Genomic DNA, 16691 nt, shown 5'->3' on the forward strand with positions numbered 1-16691 from the left:
CGAAGGAGAAGACTAATTAGGCAGCAATATCTGAGGCATCAGAGGGCTCGCCCAAATGATGATGAGGAGGAGGCCTTACCCAGATCGTGTGTTATAGAGAGAGGTGATCATACCTGCACCTGAATGTCAAGGCTGCGCTTTCTGAAGGAAGTGGTCACCGAGATATGCCAGCTTACAAAGGCGAACATACAGTCCAGAAGCGGGAGGAGGACTGCACTGCCTGTAGAGATGAAGGTGACTGCAGCACTTACCTGCTATGCCTCCGGCTCATTTCTGGCATCAACTAGGGACGTATGCTGCATCTCGCAGCATGCAACACATAGCTGCATTCGCCGGGTGACTGCTGCACTCTATGCACGGAGGGATGACTTCATCAAGTTCCCGTTGAACAGGGTTATAGGTTTATCCAGAATTGCTGGCTTCCCCAATGTACAGGCCGCCATTTACTGTACACATATTGCCCTGCGAGCACCTTTAGATGATTCTGAGGTTTACTGGAAAGGGTTCCACTCCCTAAATGTGCAAATTGTGTGCGACCACATGCAGTGTATCATGGCAGTGGATGCCAAATATCCAGGGAGCATCCATGATGCGTTCATCTTAAGCGAGAGCACTGTATCTTTTGTGTTTCGGCAGCAGTCAGAAGGGCAGAGGTGGAAGCTGGGGGACAAAGGTTATGGGCTCGCCACCTGGCTCATAACCCCCCTTCCGAAATACACGGACAGAAGCCGAGCGTCGCTACAATATCTGCCACATAGCCACACCCAACATCGTCGAGAAGACAATTAGAGTGCTAAAGCAGCGTTTCCAATGCCTGGACCACTCTGGAGGCTACCTGCAATACGCCCCTGACCAGGTCGGTCGCTTCACTGTCGTCTGCTGCACGCTGCACGCTTGGCCACTATGAGGGAACAGGCATTGGACATTGAAGAGCCACCTCAGGTGACGGAGAGAGGAGGTGGAGGCTGAGGACGAGGAGACAGAAGAGGATGAGCAGGAGGAGGACGGGGAATCCATGCCAGCTCCTCAACCCACAGGACGACGCGGACGACGGCGGAGGAGGAGGCCTCGTGGACGTTACGTCATTACAAGAGCGTTGCGTCAGCAGCTAATCCTTGAACGCTTTCCAACATGAAGGCTGAACGGCACGTTTGATCATTGTGTGTCACCATGTTGACTATTTGCACCTGTTATTCTTAAAAAAAAATTATGCACCTAATTTTGTGTTGGTTTACTTGAAATAATGTACATGATTTCAGGTTACTTGAAGTAATAATATACATAATGTTGGTTTACTGAAAAAAATACTGTTTGTTGGTTTACTTGGAAAAATAATGTACATGATTCTGGTTTATTTGAAAAAAGAATTATTAAACATGTACACTTGTACTGCACTTGAATTTAAAAAATTGTACCAAACTTTAAACTTTTCAATTAAAATCACTTAGATACAAATAAAAGATCAAAAGAATGTCAAAGCAGCAACAGGGATAATATATTTGCATGGATAAATGATTGGCTAACTAACAGAGAACAGAGAGTCGGGATAAATGGTTCATTCTCTGGTTGGCAACCAGTAAATAGTGGGGTGCCGCAGGGATCAGTGCTGGGACCCCAATTATTTATAATCTATTAACAACTTGGAAGAAGGGACTGAGTGTAACGTAGCCAAGTTTGCTGATGATACAAAGATGGGAGAAAAAGCAATGTGTGAGGAGGACACAACAAATCTGCAAAAGGACATAGACAGGCTAAGTGAGTGGGCAAAAATTTGGCAGATGAGTATAATGTTGGAAAGTGTGAGGTCATGCATTTTGGCAGAAAAAAAATCAAAGAGCAAGTTATTATTTAAATGGAGAAAGATTGCAAAGTGCCGCGGTACAGCGTGACCTGGGGGTACTTGCGCATGAAACACAAAAGGATAATATGCAGGTACAGCAAGTGATCAGGAAGGCCAATGGTATCTTGGTCTTTATTGCAAAGGGGATGGAGTATAAAAGCAGGGATGCCTTGCTACAGCTATATAAGGTATTGGTGAGGCCACACCTGGAATACTGCATACAGTTTTGGTTTCTATATTTACGAAAGGATATACTTGTTTTGGAGGCAGTTCAGAGAAGGTTCACTAGGTTAATTCCCGGGATGAGGGGGTTGACTTATGAGGAAAGATTGAGTAGGTTGGGCTTCTACTCATTCGAATTCAGAAGAATGAGAGGTGATCTTATCGAAACATATAAGATTTTGAGGGGGCTTGACAAGGTGGATGCAGAGAGGATGTTTCCACTGATAGGGGAGACTGGAACTAGAGGGCATGATCTTAGAATAAGGGGCCGCCCATTTAAAACAGAGATGAGGAGAAATTTCTTTTCTCAGAGGGTTGTAAATCTGTGGAATTCGCTGCCTCAGAGAGCTGTGGAAGCTGGGACATTGAATAAATTTAAGACAGAAATAGACAGTTTCTTAAACAATAAGGGGTTATGGGGAGCAGGCGGGGAAGTGGAGCTGAGTCCATGATTGGATCAGCCATGATCTTATTGAATGACGGAGCATGCTCGAGGGGCCGTATGGCCTACTCCTGTTCCTGTTTCTTAGGTTCTTATATTCAAACAAACCTTAGCTGCAGCCATCTTTCCTCCCGCTTATTCAACACCACCACCTGCCCTTATTGCCTTTGCCCTTCTTACCCTTGGTCGTTGGCGCAACCTTAGCTCTATTGCCAGTGACCCCAAGATATTTATTACTGTCTCGGGTCCGACGCTTGGTTAACAGACACAGGAGATGGCAATCTGGAAGGCCCGACTTGGACCTCTTCTATCTCTTTGGGCTGTGGATCAATTGATGCCGCCAATTGCTGCTGGCCAATGACAGCCTGGGCGTGTTCCCATATTGCATCAGCTATCTCGGATATTCCCTCCCTAATCTCTCCCGACAGTGTTGCTTCCATTCCTTGAGGCAGTCCTGCTACTTCTGTCGACAGCCCTGCTATATTTCTCCCCTCATTCCACCCATGGTCTCAATGAGCGATCTGGTTAGCTCAGTGCTCTCCCCACTCATTCCCATTATCTCTGCCACCTCCAGTGTATCATGCATTTCAGGAGAGCGGTGTTGAGCTTTCCTTCCCCTCGTCACCTGTACCCTAGGTGTGGTGTGCTGAAATCCACTGGGTTCCGCCACGACATCGCGGATGTACAACCACGAAATGTCGCTTCTGTCGTAGCATCATCGAAAGGGTTTGGTACATACCTGTCCTCCGGCACCACCTCCTCCAAATTCAATGTTACTTTCTTATTATTACCGGCATTTTCCTGATCCCCCTGATTCTCCTCCTCCTGATCATCATTATCATTCTCATGCTCATCGTGCTGTGGAAGATCTTGCTCATCATGTAATGGTTCTAGTGCCGCGGCGGGGGGGTTGTCCTTCATTCAGTGATGCCTGTCGCAACATCTGCAAAATATAACAGAACAGACGAAACGTTAGCAACAGGGGAGGAGGCAAGGTGACATGAGTAGGCTCACACGTAGCAGGCTCATTTGAAGAACCGAAGCGTAACCGACGGAGAGTGCATCCCATTTAAACCGAAGCATAGCCCACACAGTACTTAACATCTAGCCAACGCAGACTGTGGAATTTGCAGGACTTACCCTCTCTCTGGAAGCTGGGCCCAGCTTGAGCAAGGGTGGTCGATTTTCTGGAACCAGCACCAATCATACCAGCGATCCTCATTTCTAATGATGTAAGTGGTTACATACTTGGTACACCTCCGCCAGTTTTTGTCCGCTCATGATTATTGTGTGACAACTTCTTCTGCAAAAATTAAAATACAACTTTTTAAGAGAGGGATATTCTGCTGTCGTAGCACATAGAGATAGTCACATTTACAATTCTAGTAATTCCAGTGCATACATAAAAATTTTACATATACTAACTACTTGGCCAAGGTCCTGCCACCTCTTGCGGCACTGCTTGCCATCCCTCTGGATGGACGCCACTGCCGAAAACTCCTCTGCCTCTTGGTCCCAAGCTTTATTCATTGCTGTGGGTTTCAACTTGCTCGCACCCTTCTTGCCAATCTGCTGTCATTTCCTTTCAATGGCATCTACAAGGGGCCTCATTGTCATCCTCAGTAAATTTCTTGGCCCTTTTCCTTTCAGATTCAATCTCCATTGTTAGGATATATATGATTTCTCTGGATCTCATTTTTACTTTTGCAGCTGCCCGATTTCACAGGTACTCGCAGATCTGCTGGCTCTTTAAAAATGGCAGACTCATGACGTGGGGGGTGGAAACGCGAGGTTTTTTCCCCCTGCATGCGCAAAGAACGGGCCTCCGTTTATAGGCGCTATGATTTGGCTCCACCCACAGAAGCTAAGGTCTTTTTAAACAGAAAAATGGCGAAACTTCGAATCCTTTTTTTGGCGCTGCCGCGGCTTTAAAAAACAGCCAGTAATCTTATAATGCACCACAAAAAATCCATGTGGAATATTGGACCCTATGTTTTTCCAGGCTATAGCAAAGATTCCCCAGGTGCAGAAAAACCTGGGTGGAGGGGCGGGGGGAGCTATGATATTTCCTTCTCTGTTATAGACAAAATAATTTCAGCCAACACATCAAACATTTGTCTATGTAGCATTTCATTTGTGATGTGCAGTTGCTCTCTTATTTTTTATATATAGTTTAGCAAAGCATGCTTTTCCTATAAGCCTTTTTATACAAATTTTCTTTCTTTTCAAAAAAATTTAATATTGTATAACAGTTATGCTCCCCATCTCTCCAGCAATTGCCTATAAAGCAACAGGCAATAAATGTTAAAAGGATTATACAATCATTTTGAAGTGTATTTGAATTTCTGCTGTAGGTGGGGATGGCGAGTATTTTTGCTATGTCCGGCATCCTAGGATTTAGGTACTTTGGGCCCAAGTTTGCATCCACGGTTAGAATGGCGCGCCGACGTTTTAGAACAGAAACAGCGCCTATTATTTACTTTCATATTCTCCACGCAGCAGTACCAATGTAGGGCCCTGGTGTAGCACAGCAGAATGCGTGGGGGTGGAGCCAGGTCCCGCCGCTGAAAACAGTACCGGGACCTTTGCACATGCGCGCTAGAGTGTGCGCGGATGTGCAGTAGCTCCTCGCCCCAAGATTCTGTGTGTGTGTGCGGCAGACAGTGTGGGAGGGTCCGAAGCACGCCACCCCTAGCCCTAGCCGAATGGGCTCCCCGCCACAACCTGAGAGGGAACAGACGGCAATGTCCGCCATCGGCGACAGGAGATCCCGGGAACAGAAAGTCTAAAACAAGAAACGGAGAAGGAGCTGGCAAAAGTGACCATCAAGAAGGAAAATTACTGAGGCCATTGAGTGTTCCTTGGGACTGTCTCGGAGATGTTCAGGGCGGCGGGGGTAACAGGAAGGCAAAGAGATTGGGGGCAAGACCTGAGTAGGATGGAACCTGGGCAGGCTCATATGTTTAATATTGCCTCATCCTCATCTCCCCCCTCCTTCCTCTTCCCCCACCCTCCTCTCTCCCCCTCCCTCCTCTCTCCCCCTCCCTCCTCCCTCTCCCCCTCCCCTCCTCCCCTCTCCCTCATCGGCGGCCCGCTGCCTTCCCTTCACATAAAGGTAGGACTTCTATTTTTTATTTGGTATTGATTGCTTATTACTTTGGTCTTGGTGCTTTAGTTCAGGGTTCCTTCTATTTTTTATTTGTTAATTAATTGCTTATTTTTGTGCTTTGTTTAGTGCTTGGTAAGTCTTGGTGCTTTCCTTGTATTTTTTATTTGTTATTGAATGCTTATTTTTGTGCTTTGTTAAGTGTTTGGTGCTTTAAATGTACTGCTTTGTTTAGTGCTTTAAATGTACTTATGCTTCTTTAATGTTGTTGTGAAGGTGTTTAGTGCTTTGGAAAATCCTCTAACTTCCCTTCCCCCCCCATCTCTGGCTACCTGCGTCTGATTTTTAAAGTGTCCGCAAGGTTTTTCTGAGCGTATAAAAGTGGACACATACGCTGGCCTAAGTTAGTTTGGAGTAACTATTGACTGTCTAAACTTGCTTAAATGGTCAAAACAGGCGTAAGTGGCTGGTAACGCCCATTTTTGAAAAAAAAACTGAACTAAAAAGAAACTGAACTAACTCACTGAAACTGGAGCAAACTAAATGTGGAGAATTGCGATTTTTAAGATACTCAAAAAAAAAAACTAGTTGCTCCAAAAAAAAAGGAGCAACTCCTGTGGAAACTTGGCCCCCTTGTATGTGTGTGTGTGCATGAGTGTGTGTGTATACTGTGATACCAACCTTCTCTTCACCTAAAATTATTTCTAGTATGGAAAAACTTACATTCATACCTTGAGAATGAGATGAGGTGCTGTATCACAAAGTACTTTACAAGCAAAGAATTACTTTTGAAGTGCAGTTGCAGCTGTGATCTGGGTAAAGTTGCATGCACAAGTAAGTAAGATGAATGTACCAGTCAATGGTGCTGGTTAAGGGAGTAATGCTAGCCACAGCACCAGGGCAACTCCTTGATCCTCTTCAAATAGTGCCATGGGGCCTTTTAACTCTACTTGGGGCTTGAATCTAGACCTTTTGACTCGGAGGCAATAATGCTACAAATTGAGCCAAGATAATGGGGCTGAATTTGTGGCCCCTACAGGTGCATACGAGGTGTGCACGTGCCCGTAGGGACCCCACAAGTTCTGGGTTTAGGCATGCATTGCACATAGCAGATCGTACGAATGCGAAAAATAGCCCCTTCTGCCCAGCGAATGCCCTTGAAATTCTTAGGCTTGATCAAAGCAGGTAAAAGGCCTGCTTTTAATAAGAACATAAGAATTAGGAGCAGGAGTAGGCCATTCGGCCCCTTGAGCCTGCTCCGCCATTCAGTAAGATCACAGCTGATCTTCTACCTCAACTCCACTTTCCTGCACTATCCCCATATCCCTTGATATTCAAAAATCTATCAATCTCTGTCTTATGGCATTTTAAATATGTAATTTTTTAATTTATTTCATATGTCCGTGTATTTTTTAAGTAATTTCCATTCATACTTTTGGCAGCTCCGTACAAATGGAAACCCCATAAGTACGAATAGGGTTTTCTTTCTTTGGTTGATTGGGCAAGCCTACGTGATCCAGGAGCACTTGCAAAACCATATGCACTCCTGGGATACATGGGTCTCTACCTGTGGGTACCTGGAAAGGCCCTGGAGTGTAAATCTACGAGCCTCCCGGACCACCAGGTAAATTTGTAGCTTTTTTGCAGGTTGGAAGTATCCGACCGCGGGAACCCTCTGACCGCAAATTTTGGGCCAACATTTAATAGTACCGTCATTGAATAGCATTCATGGCTGACTTTCTTTCAATTCCCAAATCTTGGAACATTGAGATCGGCTGGAGAAGCCCAGTTTTTTGCCATTGTTGAAATCATCTGAGATTGTGAATCAAAATGGGTCCTTTTGATGTGACTTAATACCACCACTGTGTCATTGGGGAAGCATAATGTTAGCATCGGATACTAAGTTGGAGAAGCAAGGGATCTTTTGAAACAGAGTTATTTCAGCATCCAGTCTTCAATCCTACACTTCATTTAAGCCACAAAACTTTTGGGGAGAAGGAAGAGTTGTTTATACACTAATTGTAATGATACGATTTTAAATTGCTCCAGTAATTATGCAATAGATCAACTCTAAACTTGAGCCCCCTGTGAATTTAGTGAAAAACTGTTGGAAAGATAGAATGTTATTATAGGGATTTGTTGCTAAATTAGTTGGAGTGTATCCTGCAGTTGTATCTGTGATGCCTTTCCACAATGCAGCTTTAAAACATCTATTGAAGACTTTTGTTTGAGATTACCTGCAGATCAAATGATTTATGGGGAAAGGACAAAGGGCGAGGACTAAATGGGTAGCATTTTTGGAGAGCTGGCGCAGTCACAATAAGCCACATAGCTGACTGCTGTGCTGTAAGATTCTACAATTATTAGTTTATATCTGTGGCATCTCTGTAAACAGGATGCTGATTTTAAAAAAGTTGTCTTAATGTGCAAAGAAAAGTGAGCTAGGCAGATCATGACTCTAGCTTTGTCTTTAATAAATCTATTTATCCTCCGAAATATTTGCATGATGTTGCGTAATTGCCAGATATATACTCTACATTTATATTTGTGTTTCATGAGTTGATATTTGTGTTACTTTCCCTGAGTTTGACCCCTAAACTTCACTGACATTGAAAAAACTAAACACCCAGAAATCCGTACTACGGCGTTTGGTTCCTGGGTGAGCCATATGCAAGTTTTGGATTGGGCAGTCACATGTTAATATCATATATCAGTAGGAATTTAAAACACAACCAGAGAGGATACATTCCTTGGCTAATCAACCTAGCTTCTCCAAAATACACTAGAAGGTTGGCCCTTGTGGATGGCATGCTTAAAGCTGCATCAGCTGCAGGATTGGCAGTCGTTTCCAGTGATGTCAGCTACAGAAGTAGTTTATAGTCATGCTGGCCTGTGTTTGGCTGCGCTGAGAGAATTTGAACTTCAAAGCTTATTAACTGGGGAGTGCGTTGGACTTCGTAGCTGGTGGGAGAAGATCTTAAGAAAGGCAGCAGGCTTTGGGATTCCCTTGCCCTTTTTATGTATTGTAGTGTTTTTTTTTAATTACAATGCCCTTCAAAGTAGGAGTTATCAAATTAAATAAACCCTAAATATCAGCACAGAAAAATGTGCTATTCTAAGCCATGGTTCGGTCTTTGCTGACTTGATGAGTGAGAAAGAGCCTTTATCGCACCATACGGTGCTCAATATGTTTAACATGAACATCGCCATCAATATCATCACCCAGGGCCTTCCCTGCTGTCGCAGACGGGTGAGTCAAGTGTTTAGTTGCACAAAAACTGCTTCTGCTATTACTTAGCAATAACCTCAGTACTTTGTTGCAGTGCACTTTATGATGAGAAACTTTGAGTGTTGAGTATTACAACTCTAGAGGACTGAACTGACATGTTTCTGTTTAGCACAACAGTAGTGCTTATTGGGGGGGGGAGGAAAGTAAAACCAATGTTTAGATTCTGTAATTTCAAGGATCTAAATTAAGCTGAGTTTTTTTAAATAGACGAATACTCCTCTGTACTGTAGTACTTGTTAGTGACTTCAGATGTAAAATGTTGAAGTTAGTGCTGCTGACCATCAAGAATAGGTTTGTGATTGTAATAGTGTGATCTACATTATAGGGCACTATTTATATTCATACTAATTCTAAAAGTTATTAATGCATTATGTAGAAAACTTAAATATCTGACACAAGATTCAATCCAGATAGACTCTAGTAAAAAAAATAGTAATCTTTATTTGTCATTTTTCTTCAAACTAATCTTACCGGTGCGAACTATGCATAATATTTGGAACTGGCAAACAGCCATTTAACAAAACTTCTTCTTTCCAGTGAATGCAATAATGATTTGTGTGGCGGGGGGAGTTTGAGGAATACCCTGCATTTTATGTGTATTTGTGTCCTATGTTAGCAGTCACAGAATCTAATATATTTATAATGGTGTAAAGGACGTTAATACAATTGGAAGTATTTCCCAATGTGTCCCCTTTATTATGATCAAGAATTATATTGGTATACTGAATATGGACATTAAATACAAATATTTTTTTCGGGTGATTTTCGTTATAGGCTTTATGGTTTATACAATACACTTTACTTTGAAAACAGAGGCATTTTATAGACGTGTCACTTTGGTAAAAGAAATGGTGCTTTGCAGAATGTTGTACCAAATGAGAAGAAAAATCTTAGCCTAATGTTAGCAGTGGCTTGAAACCAGTTTCAGGTTGATCTGTTACAATTGCTAATGTTGGAAGAAGTATATTAAATGCAGTTTGCTTGTGTATCCTGGCAACTTTAAGTATTAGTTGCTGTCCTTTTTACTTAAAATATTTGCTGACGACTCAACTGGAACTTACAGCAGTTGTGTAATGGGATTGGGAGAAGATTGTGGGATATACAGTCATGTCTTTGACTTGCTCACATTTCAAAAAACAACTTCTCTAGTTAGGTCTTTTACATTCTAAAATGTTATTATTTTAACTGTGATAACTATTTGTACTAGAATTGTGTTGCTAGTGTTTATGAACATGCGATCTAACCTAGTTTAAACTTTTACTGCTTGCTATAGGTGAGAAGCATGGTCTTGCACTAAATGAAATTGGTATGGAACTGGCAGCAAAGAATTTAATGTATTCAGGTTCATAGAGTTTTTAAATATATATAGTTCTAGGTAAACTTGAGCTGTAGCTGCAATTTTAAAATGCACCACAGAAGCGTATCGACTATACAGCCATCTGCACTCACTTTGCTGATATTCTCTTCTATTAATAACCTGCATTAGGAGATCATGAGTATCCCACGATACATTATAGCAGCTGACAGAAATAGTTGCAGTTTTTGCATATCTTTGCAGAACAGTGGGATGATGCTCACATTGCAGTGAATTTCATTGTTAGTTTATTAAAAATTGCAATATCTATTTACCTACTATTTCCAAGGTCTATGACTAGCATCTACAAAAATAAGTTATTAAAGTTGGGTTCTTAGTCTAGGTGCATTAAGTTCACATTGGAAGTTGGCAGGTTCAGAAGTCTGTAAGAAATGTTGCACATGACTCGATGATAACTAGTTTGGAAGCATTTACTCAGCAAAGAAGTACACATCTTAATTTGGTTCAGAAAATGATTCACAGTTGATAATCATTGACCGTTTGTACTGTAATCATTCCAACAATGATTTTCTACTTGTCAGACTATATAACAATTGGCCACTCATGACTTCTATAAATCTATAAACACTATCCTTTAAACCTAAACATCCAGCCCTGTTGTTTTTAGATGTTTGTTTAAAATATAAAATGTTGTTCGTTAACAACATTTAGTGCCGTTGGACCACTTAATATTCTTTTGTGTCTCATTCTATCTAAACTGGTGCTCCGAACTGTCCAGGGGACAAAAGATTTATTCAACATGCCATACCATACATAGTTATGTCTTGTGTATGTAAAAATATAAATAGTTTTAAAGCTTTAAAAAAGGGTTTCAGATCAAAGCTGACATCTGCAAAACAGTGTCCATGTGGAGCTTTCTATCTCTTTAATTCTAGTTTATGGTTTTGAAAAAAATTTTAATTTCTAGAATATTTTGGGTCAATTAAACAAATATTACAAGCTTACATTTTGTATAGTGCTTAATGTCCTTTGTACTCATCTGCTTTTATATTGAGTTTTACTTGGGTGTTAGGCTCCCAAACCAGTTTAAAAACAGGTCTTCCCAATGGCATTAGCGAATCTGGGCAGCTTTATTTTGGGGTGCAACTAACTGTGAGACTTGTGTGTCAGGAGCCACAACCAAACCCAATATAAAATTGACTAAATTATCTTTAGGAATTGCTGCAGATCGTCTTTTGTAATGGGTGGGGGAGAAACGTCATCAAGTTTAACCTGGAATTTTTAATTCAGCTAGCAAAAAGATTGACACTTAACATGAACACCTGCATCACTTTCAAATGCCTTGTAAACTTTGAAGCGTCAACTTCATTCAGTTGATAGCGCTCTTGCCTTTGAATCAGAAGTTCAAGTCCCACTACAGACATCATAGGCTGTATAGGTGTGTCACAGAGCTTTGAAGGCTACACAAAAAGATTAAATTCATGATCTCATTAACTTGCATATATTTCAAACTGAGGAGATAAACAGATCTTTGGTGTTTTGATTTAGGTTTTATTCATCATTGAGGAACACTAAAAACACCCCTATCTAAGTTGCAGACCCACAAAATTCAAACAGGACAAACCAACAAAAAATAAATAAAAATCCAAATATAATTGCTTGGGCTTCGAAGGATATATTGTAAGGGTTCAGACCACATGGACCTAGAGTTGCAGATTGGACACTCATGATTTAGGCAGATTCTTCATTGCAGTAGTGAGGAATGTTGCATTGTTGGAGGTGCTGTCTTTCAGATGTGTTGTTAAATTCTGGCCCCATCTGCATGTTCAGGTACACACGAAAGGTGCCATAATATTATTCAGAGGAGCAAGGAGTTCTCCCAGTGTCCTAGCAAGCATTCCTCCTTCAATCAAAACCAAACAGAAATTAGCCAATCATTCATTCACTTGCTGTTTGTGGAACCTTGCTGCATGCAAACTAGCTGCTGTGTAACAGTAAAGCGTTTAGAATATCCTGAGGCCGTGATAAAGTGCGATATAAATTCAAGTCTATTCTTTTGTGCACCATCAGCTAGTTATGTCCACCTTTCTTTACAGCCTGTTTACCTGATATTTTAATTGTAAAATTGGTAGTTGATGGCTTAGTGAGTGCATTCCGTGCACAGTGTGGTACTGAACTGTACAGACCAGGAACATTCCAGGATTAGTCTCGGTTTAAGCTGAATTAGTTGATCTCCAATAGAGCAACAATGAGAATGCTGGAATTGGATTGTGTTCCTGGGTTCGGGAGGACCAAAAAAGAGTCGGGGTTAATTGTTTTTCATTGATCCCTGCTAGAAAGTGGATGTGTGGATTATAGATGAGGATTGGATCTATTTTGCCAATGATTTACCTCAAGGTTGTATACTTTGGTGACTTGCTGTTTAAGCTTGCACATGAAGAATTACTTTTTGGAATGGCACCTAATAGCCAGGATAACATCTGATCTAATACCCAGGAACCACACATTTGGAGATTTGTATTCAGTCAACCAGTTGTCTTATATTCATGGAAACCTAACACCATGCTCAAGAATCTCCAAGCCAAACTTCTGAGACTTCCATATAAGTAGAATTTATCTTTGCCAGATATGAATTCTTGGAATACACCCCACTTATTTAAGCTCTGAGAACTTTGGTGCAGAGTGGAGAGAACCAAGGCTTTGGGACCCCAGTTTGGGTAGGGTTAATGCTGGGGTTTAATATGTAAACCTCTCTAGCTTACCAACACAGAGCACTGACCCGATTCCTGTTGTCGATCTGGGACCAACCTGTCTGTTGGCACACCAGTTTACAGTTATCTGGAGCTATGTAAGCATCTCTAGTGACAGCCAATATAACCCTGAAGTTTTGCAGACCAGCCCAACTGAGATACCAGGTTATTGTTTCAACAACAAAGGATTAATTTGTTCCAATTTCCAGTTGCAAGGTGACTGGGGCGGGTGGGGGTGGGTGGGGGGATGATGATGCATGTAGTTGGACATATCTGGATGGGATAGGCTTGATGGATTTGTTGATTTTTTGTAATATTTATCATTTCATGAATAATTTAAGGTTGTACAGTTGAAGATTCCATGTTCCAAAGTTGAAAGGACCTATCTCAAACAGCCTTGACATCAAAATATCACGATTTTGCTAGCTACCCTGTTCTGTAATGTGTATAGACATTCATGTTGCTGAGAATCTACTATAGGTTGTGTTTTGTAATAGCTCTCTACGCTGTACCAAACTGAATTGACTTATTTAAATGATAGCATTGGTTTTAGTAAACTAGTTTAAACAGTACTGTAGCACAAAGTAGCAGTAAAACTGGTTTAAACATTTACAAATACTGTACAGCCTTAAACATTGACAGCATGTCTTCCAAAATGACAGTATAGTAGGTAAGACAAACTTGGATAAAAAATCAAGAATCTCTTGTCTTTAGGCAATTCTTTTTGTTCAGTTATTCTTGTGGAGTCTGTAGAGTGCTGAGGCACATTTGCACTGCAGCATTATTTAATGTTTGAGAAAATCTAAACTGTACACTATTACCAGTGCTTGAGGCTTTGTCTGGTTCATCCATACCGTTGGGCCTCTTTCTAATCACGGATATGATTGCATTTATAAGCTTAGCACAGACGTTGACTGGCCCGGAATTTGCGGTTGTAATGGCAGCAAAACTGTCAGTGTTCGCCATCATTACTCTGAAACTGACAACAACATCTGGCGTTCACACGTGCGCAGTTAAATCTGGAAAACCAGACGTTGCTGTCAGCGATTTTCCCCGCTCCTCCACAGGGTGCGCTGTTGAAGTCCTCGCAGTTGGAAACGTTAAAAACGTTAAAAATTGAATTGATGTGAACTTCTGCTTTTTACGGTGTAGAGCTGCAGAACACTAAAGGGCAAAAATCGTTAGTGGGAGTTGTGTACAGACCTCCAAACAGTAGTAGTGATGTTGGGGAGGGCATCAAACAGGAAATTAGGAGTGCATGCAATAAAGGTGCTGCAGTTATAATGGGTGACTTTAATATGCACATAGATTGGGCTAACCAAACTGGAAGCAATACGGTGGAGGAGGATTTCCTGGAGTGCATAAGGGATGGTTTTCTAGACCAATATGTCGAGGAACCAACTAGGGGGGAGGCCATCTTAGACTGGGTGTTGTGTAATGAGAGAGGATTAATTAGCAATCTCATTGTGCGAGGCCCCTTGGGGAAGAGTGACCATAATATGGTGGAATTCTGCATTAGGATGGAGAATGAAACAGTTAATTCAGAGACCATGGTTCAGAACTTAAAGAAGGGTAACTTTGAAGGTATGAGGCATGAATTGGCTAAGATAGATTGGCTAATGATACTTAAGGGGTTGACTGTGGATGGGCAATGGCAGACATTTAGAGACCGCATGGATGAATTACAACAATTGTACATTCCTGTCTGGCGTAAAAATAAAAAAGGGAAGGTGGCTCAACCGTGGCTATCTAGGGAAATCAGGGATAGTATTAAAGCCAAGGAAATGGCATACAAATTGGCCAGAAATAGCAGCGAACCTGGGGACTGGGAGAAATTTAGAACTCAGCAGAGGAGGACAAAGGGTTTGATTAGGGCAGGGAAAATGGAGTACGAGAAGAAGCTTGCAGGGAACATTAAGGCGGATTGCAAAAGTTTCTATAGGTATGTAAAGAGAAAAAGGTTAGTGAAGACAAACGTAGGTCCCCTGCAGTCAGAATCAGGGGAAGTCATAACGGGGAACAAAGAAATGGCAGACCAATTGAACAAGTACTTTGGTTCAGTATTCACTAAGGAGGACACAAACAACCTTCCGGATATAAAAGTGGTCAGAGGGTCTAGTAAGGAGGAGGAACTGAGAGAAATCTTTATTAGTCGGGAAATTGTGTTGGGGAAATTGATGGGATTGAAGGCCGATAAATCCCCAGGGCCTGATGGACTGCATCCCAGAGTACTTAAGGAGGTGGCCTTGGAAATAGCGGATGCATTGACAGTCATTTTCCAATATTCCATTGACTCTGGATCAGTTCCTATCGAGTGGAGGGTAGCCAATGTAACCCCACTTTTTAAAAAAGGAGGGAGAGAGAAAGCAGGGAATTATAGACCGGTCAGCCTGACCTCAGTAGTGGGTAAAATGATGGAATCAATTATTAAGGATGTCATAGCAGCGCATTTGGAAAATGGTGACATGATAGGTCCAAGTCAGCATGGATTTGTGAAAGGGAGCTCATGCTTGACAAATCTTCTGGAATTTTTTGAGGATGTTTCCAATAAAGTGGACAAAGGAGTATCAGTTGATGTGGTATATTTGGACTTTCAGAAGGCTTTCGACAAGGTCCCACACAGGAGATTAATGTGCAAAGTTAAAGCACATGGGATTGGGGGTAGTGTGCTGACGTGGTTTGAGAACTGGTTGTCAGACAGGAAGCAAAGAGTAGGAATAAATGGGTACTTTTCGGAATGGCAGGCAGTGACTAGTGGGGTACCGCAGGGTTCTGTGCTGGGGCCCCAGCTGTTTACATTGTACATTAATGATTTAGACGAGGGGATTAAATGTAGTATCTCCAAATTTGCGGATGACACTAAGTTGGGTGGCAGTGTGAGCTGCGAGGAGGATGCTATGAGGCTGCAGAGTGACTTGGATAGGTTAGGTGAGTGGGCAAATGCGTGGCAGATGAAGTATAATGTGGATAAATGTGAGGTTATCCACTTTGGTGGTAAAAACAGAAAGACAGACTATTATCTGAATGGTGACAGATTAGGAAAAGGGAAGGTGCAACGAGACCTGGGTGTCATGGTACATCAGTCATTGAAGGTTGGCATGCAGGTACAGCAGGCGGATAAGAAAGCAAATGGCATGTTGGCCTTCATAGCGAGGGGATTTGAGTACAGGGGCAGGGAAGTGTTGCTACAGTTGTACAGGGCCTTGGTGAGGCCACACCTGGAGTATTGTGTACAGTTTTGGTCTCCTAACTTGAGGAAGGACATTCTTGCTATTGAGGGAGTGCAGCGAAGATTCACCAGACTGATTCCCGGGATGGTGGGACTGACCTATCAAGAAAGACTGGATCAACTGGGCTTGTATTCACTGGAGTTCAGAAGAGTGAGAGGGGACCTCATAGAAACGTTTAAAATTCTGACGGGTTTGGACAGGTTAGATGCAGGAAGAATGTTCCCAATGTTGGGGAAGTCCAGAACCAGGGGTCACAGTCTAAGGATAAGGGGTAAGCCATTTAGGACCGAGATAAGGAGAAACTTCTTCACCCAGAGAGTGGTGAACCTGTGGAATTCTCTACCACAGAAAGTAGTTGAGGCCAATTCACTAAATATAGTCAAAAGGGAGTGAGATGAAGTCCTTACTACTCGGGGGATCAAAGGGTATGGCGTGAAAGCAGGAAGGGGGTACTGAAGTTTCATGTTCAGCCATGAACTCATTGAATGGCGGTGCAG

General features: G+C 42.2%; 1 protein-coding gene across 7 annotated transcripts in view; it reads left to right on the forward strand.

Annotated features, from left to right (window-relative positions):
* The window catches only part of fbxw7 (F-box and WD repeat domain containing 7), a 603096-nt gene that overhangs the window by 370351 nt on the left and 216054 nt on the right, over window positions 1-16691 (forward strand). Inside the window, exon 1 of one of the 7 annotated variants that reach the window (XM_070871444.1) lies at window positions 8472-8860. The exons of the other annotated variants lie outside the window; for them this stretch is intronic. Within the exon in view, the coding sequence (XP_070727545.1) occupies window positions 8756-8860 (105 nt within the window). The 5' untranslated portion in view covers window positions 8472-8755. Of the gene's footprint in view, window positions 1-8471; window positions 8861-16691 lie in introns of those variants that run through there. 7 annotated transcript variants of the gene reach the window in all.

This window comes from Pristiophorus japonicus, chromosome 2 (genome assembly GCF_044704955.1).
Source record: "Pristiophorus japonicus isolate sPriJap1 chromosome 2, sPriJap1.hap1, whole genome shotgun sequence".
In the NCBI taxonomy this organism is placed as follows: domain Eukaryota; kingdom Metazoa; phylum Chordata; class Chondrichthyes; family Pristiophoridae; genus Pristiophorus; species Pristiophorus japonicus.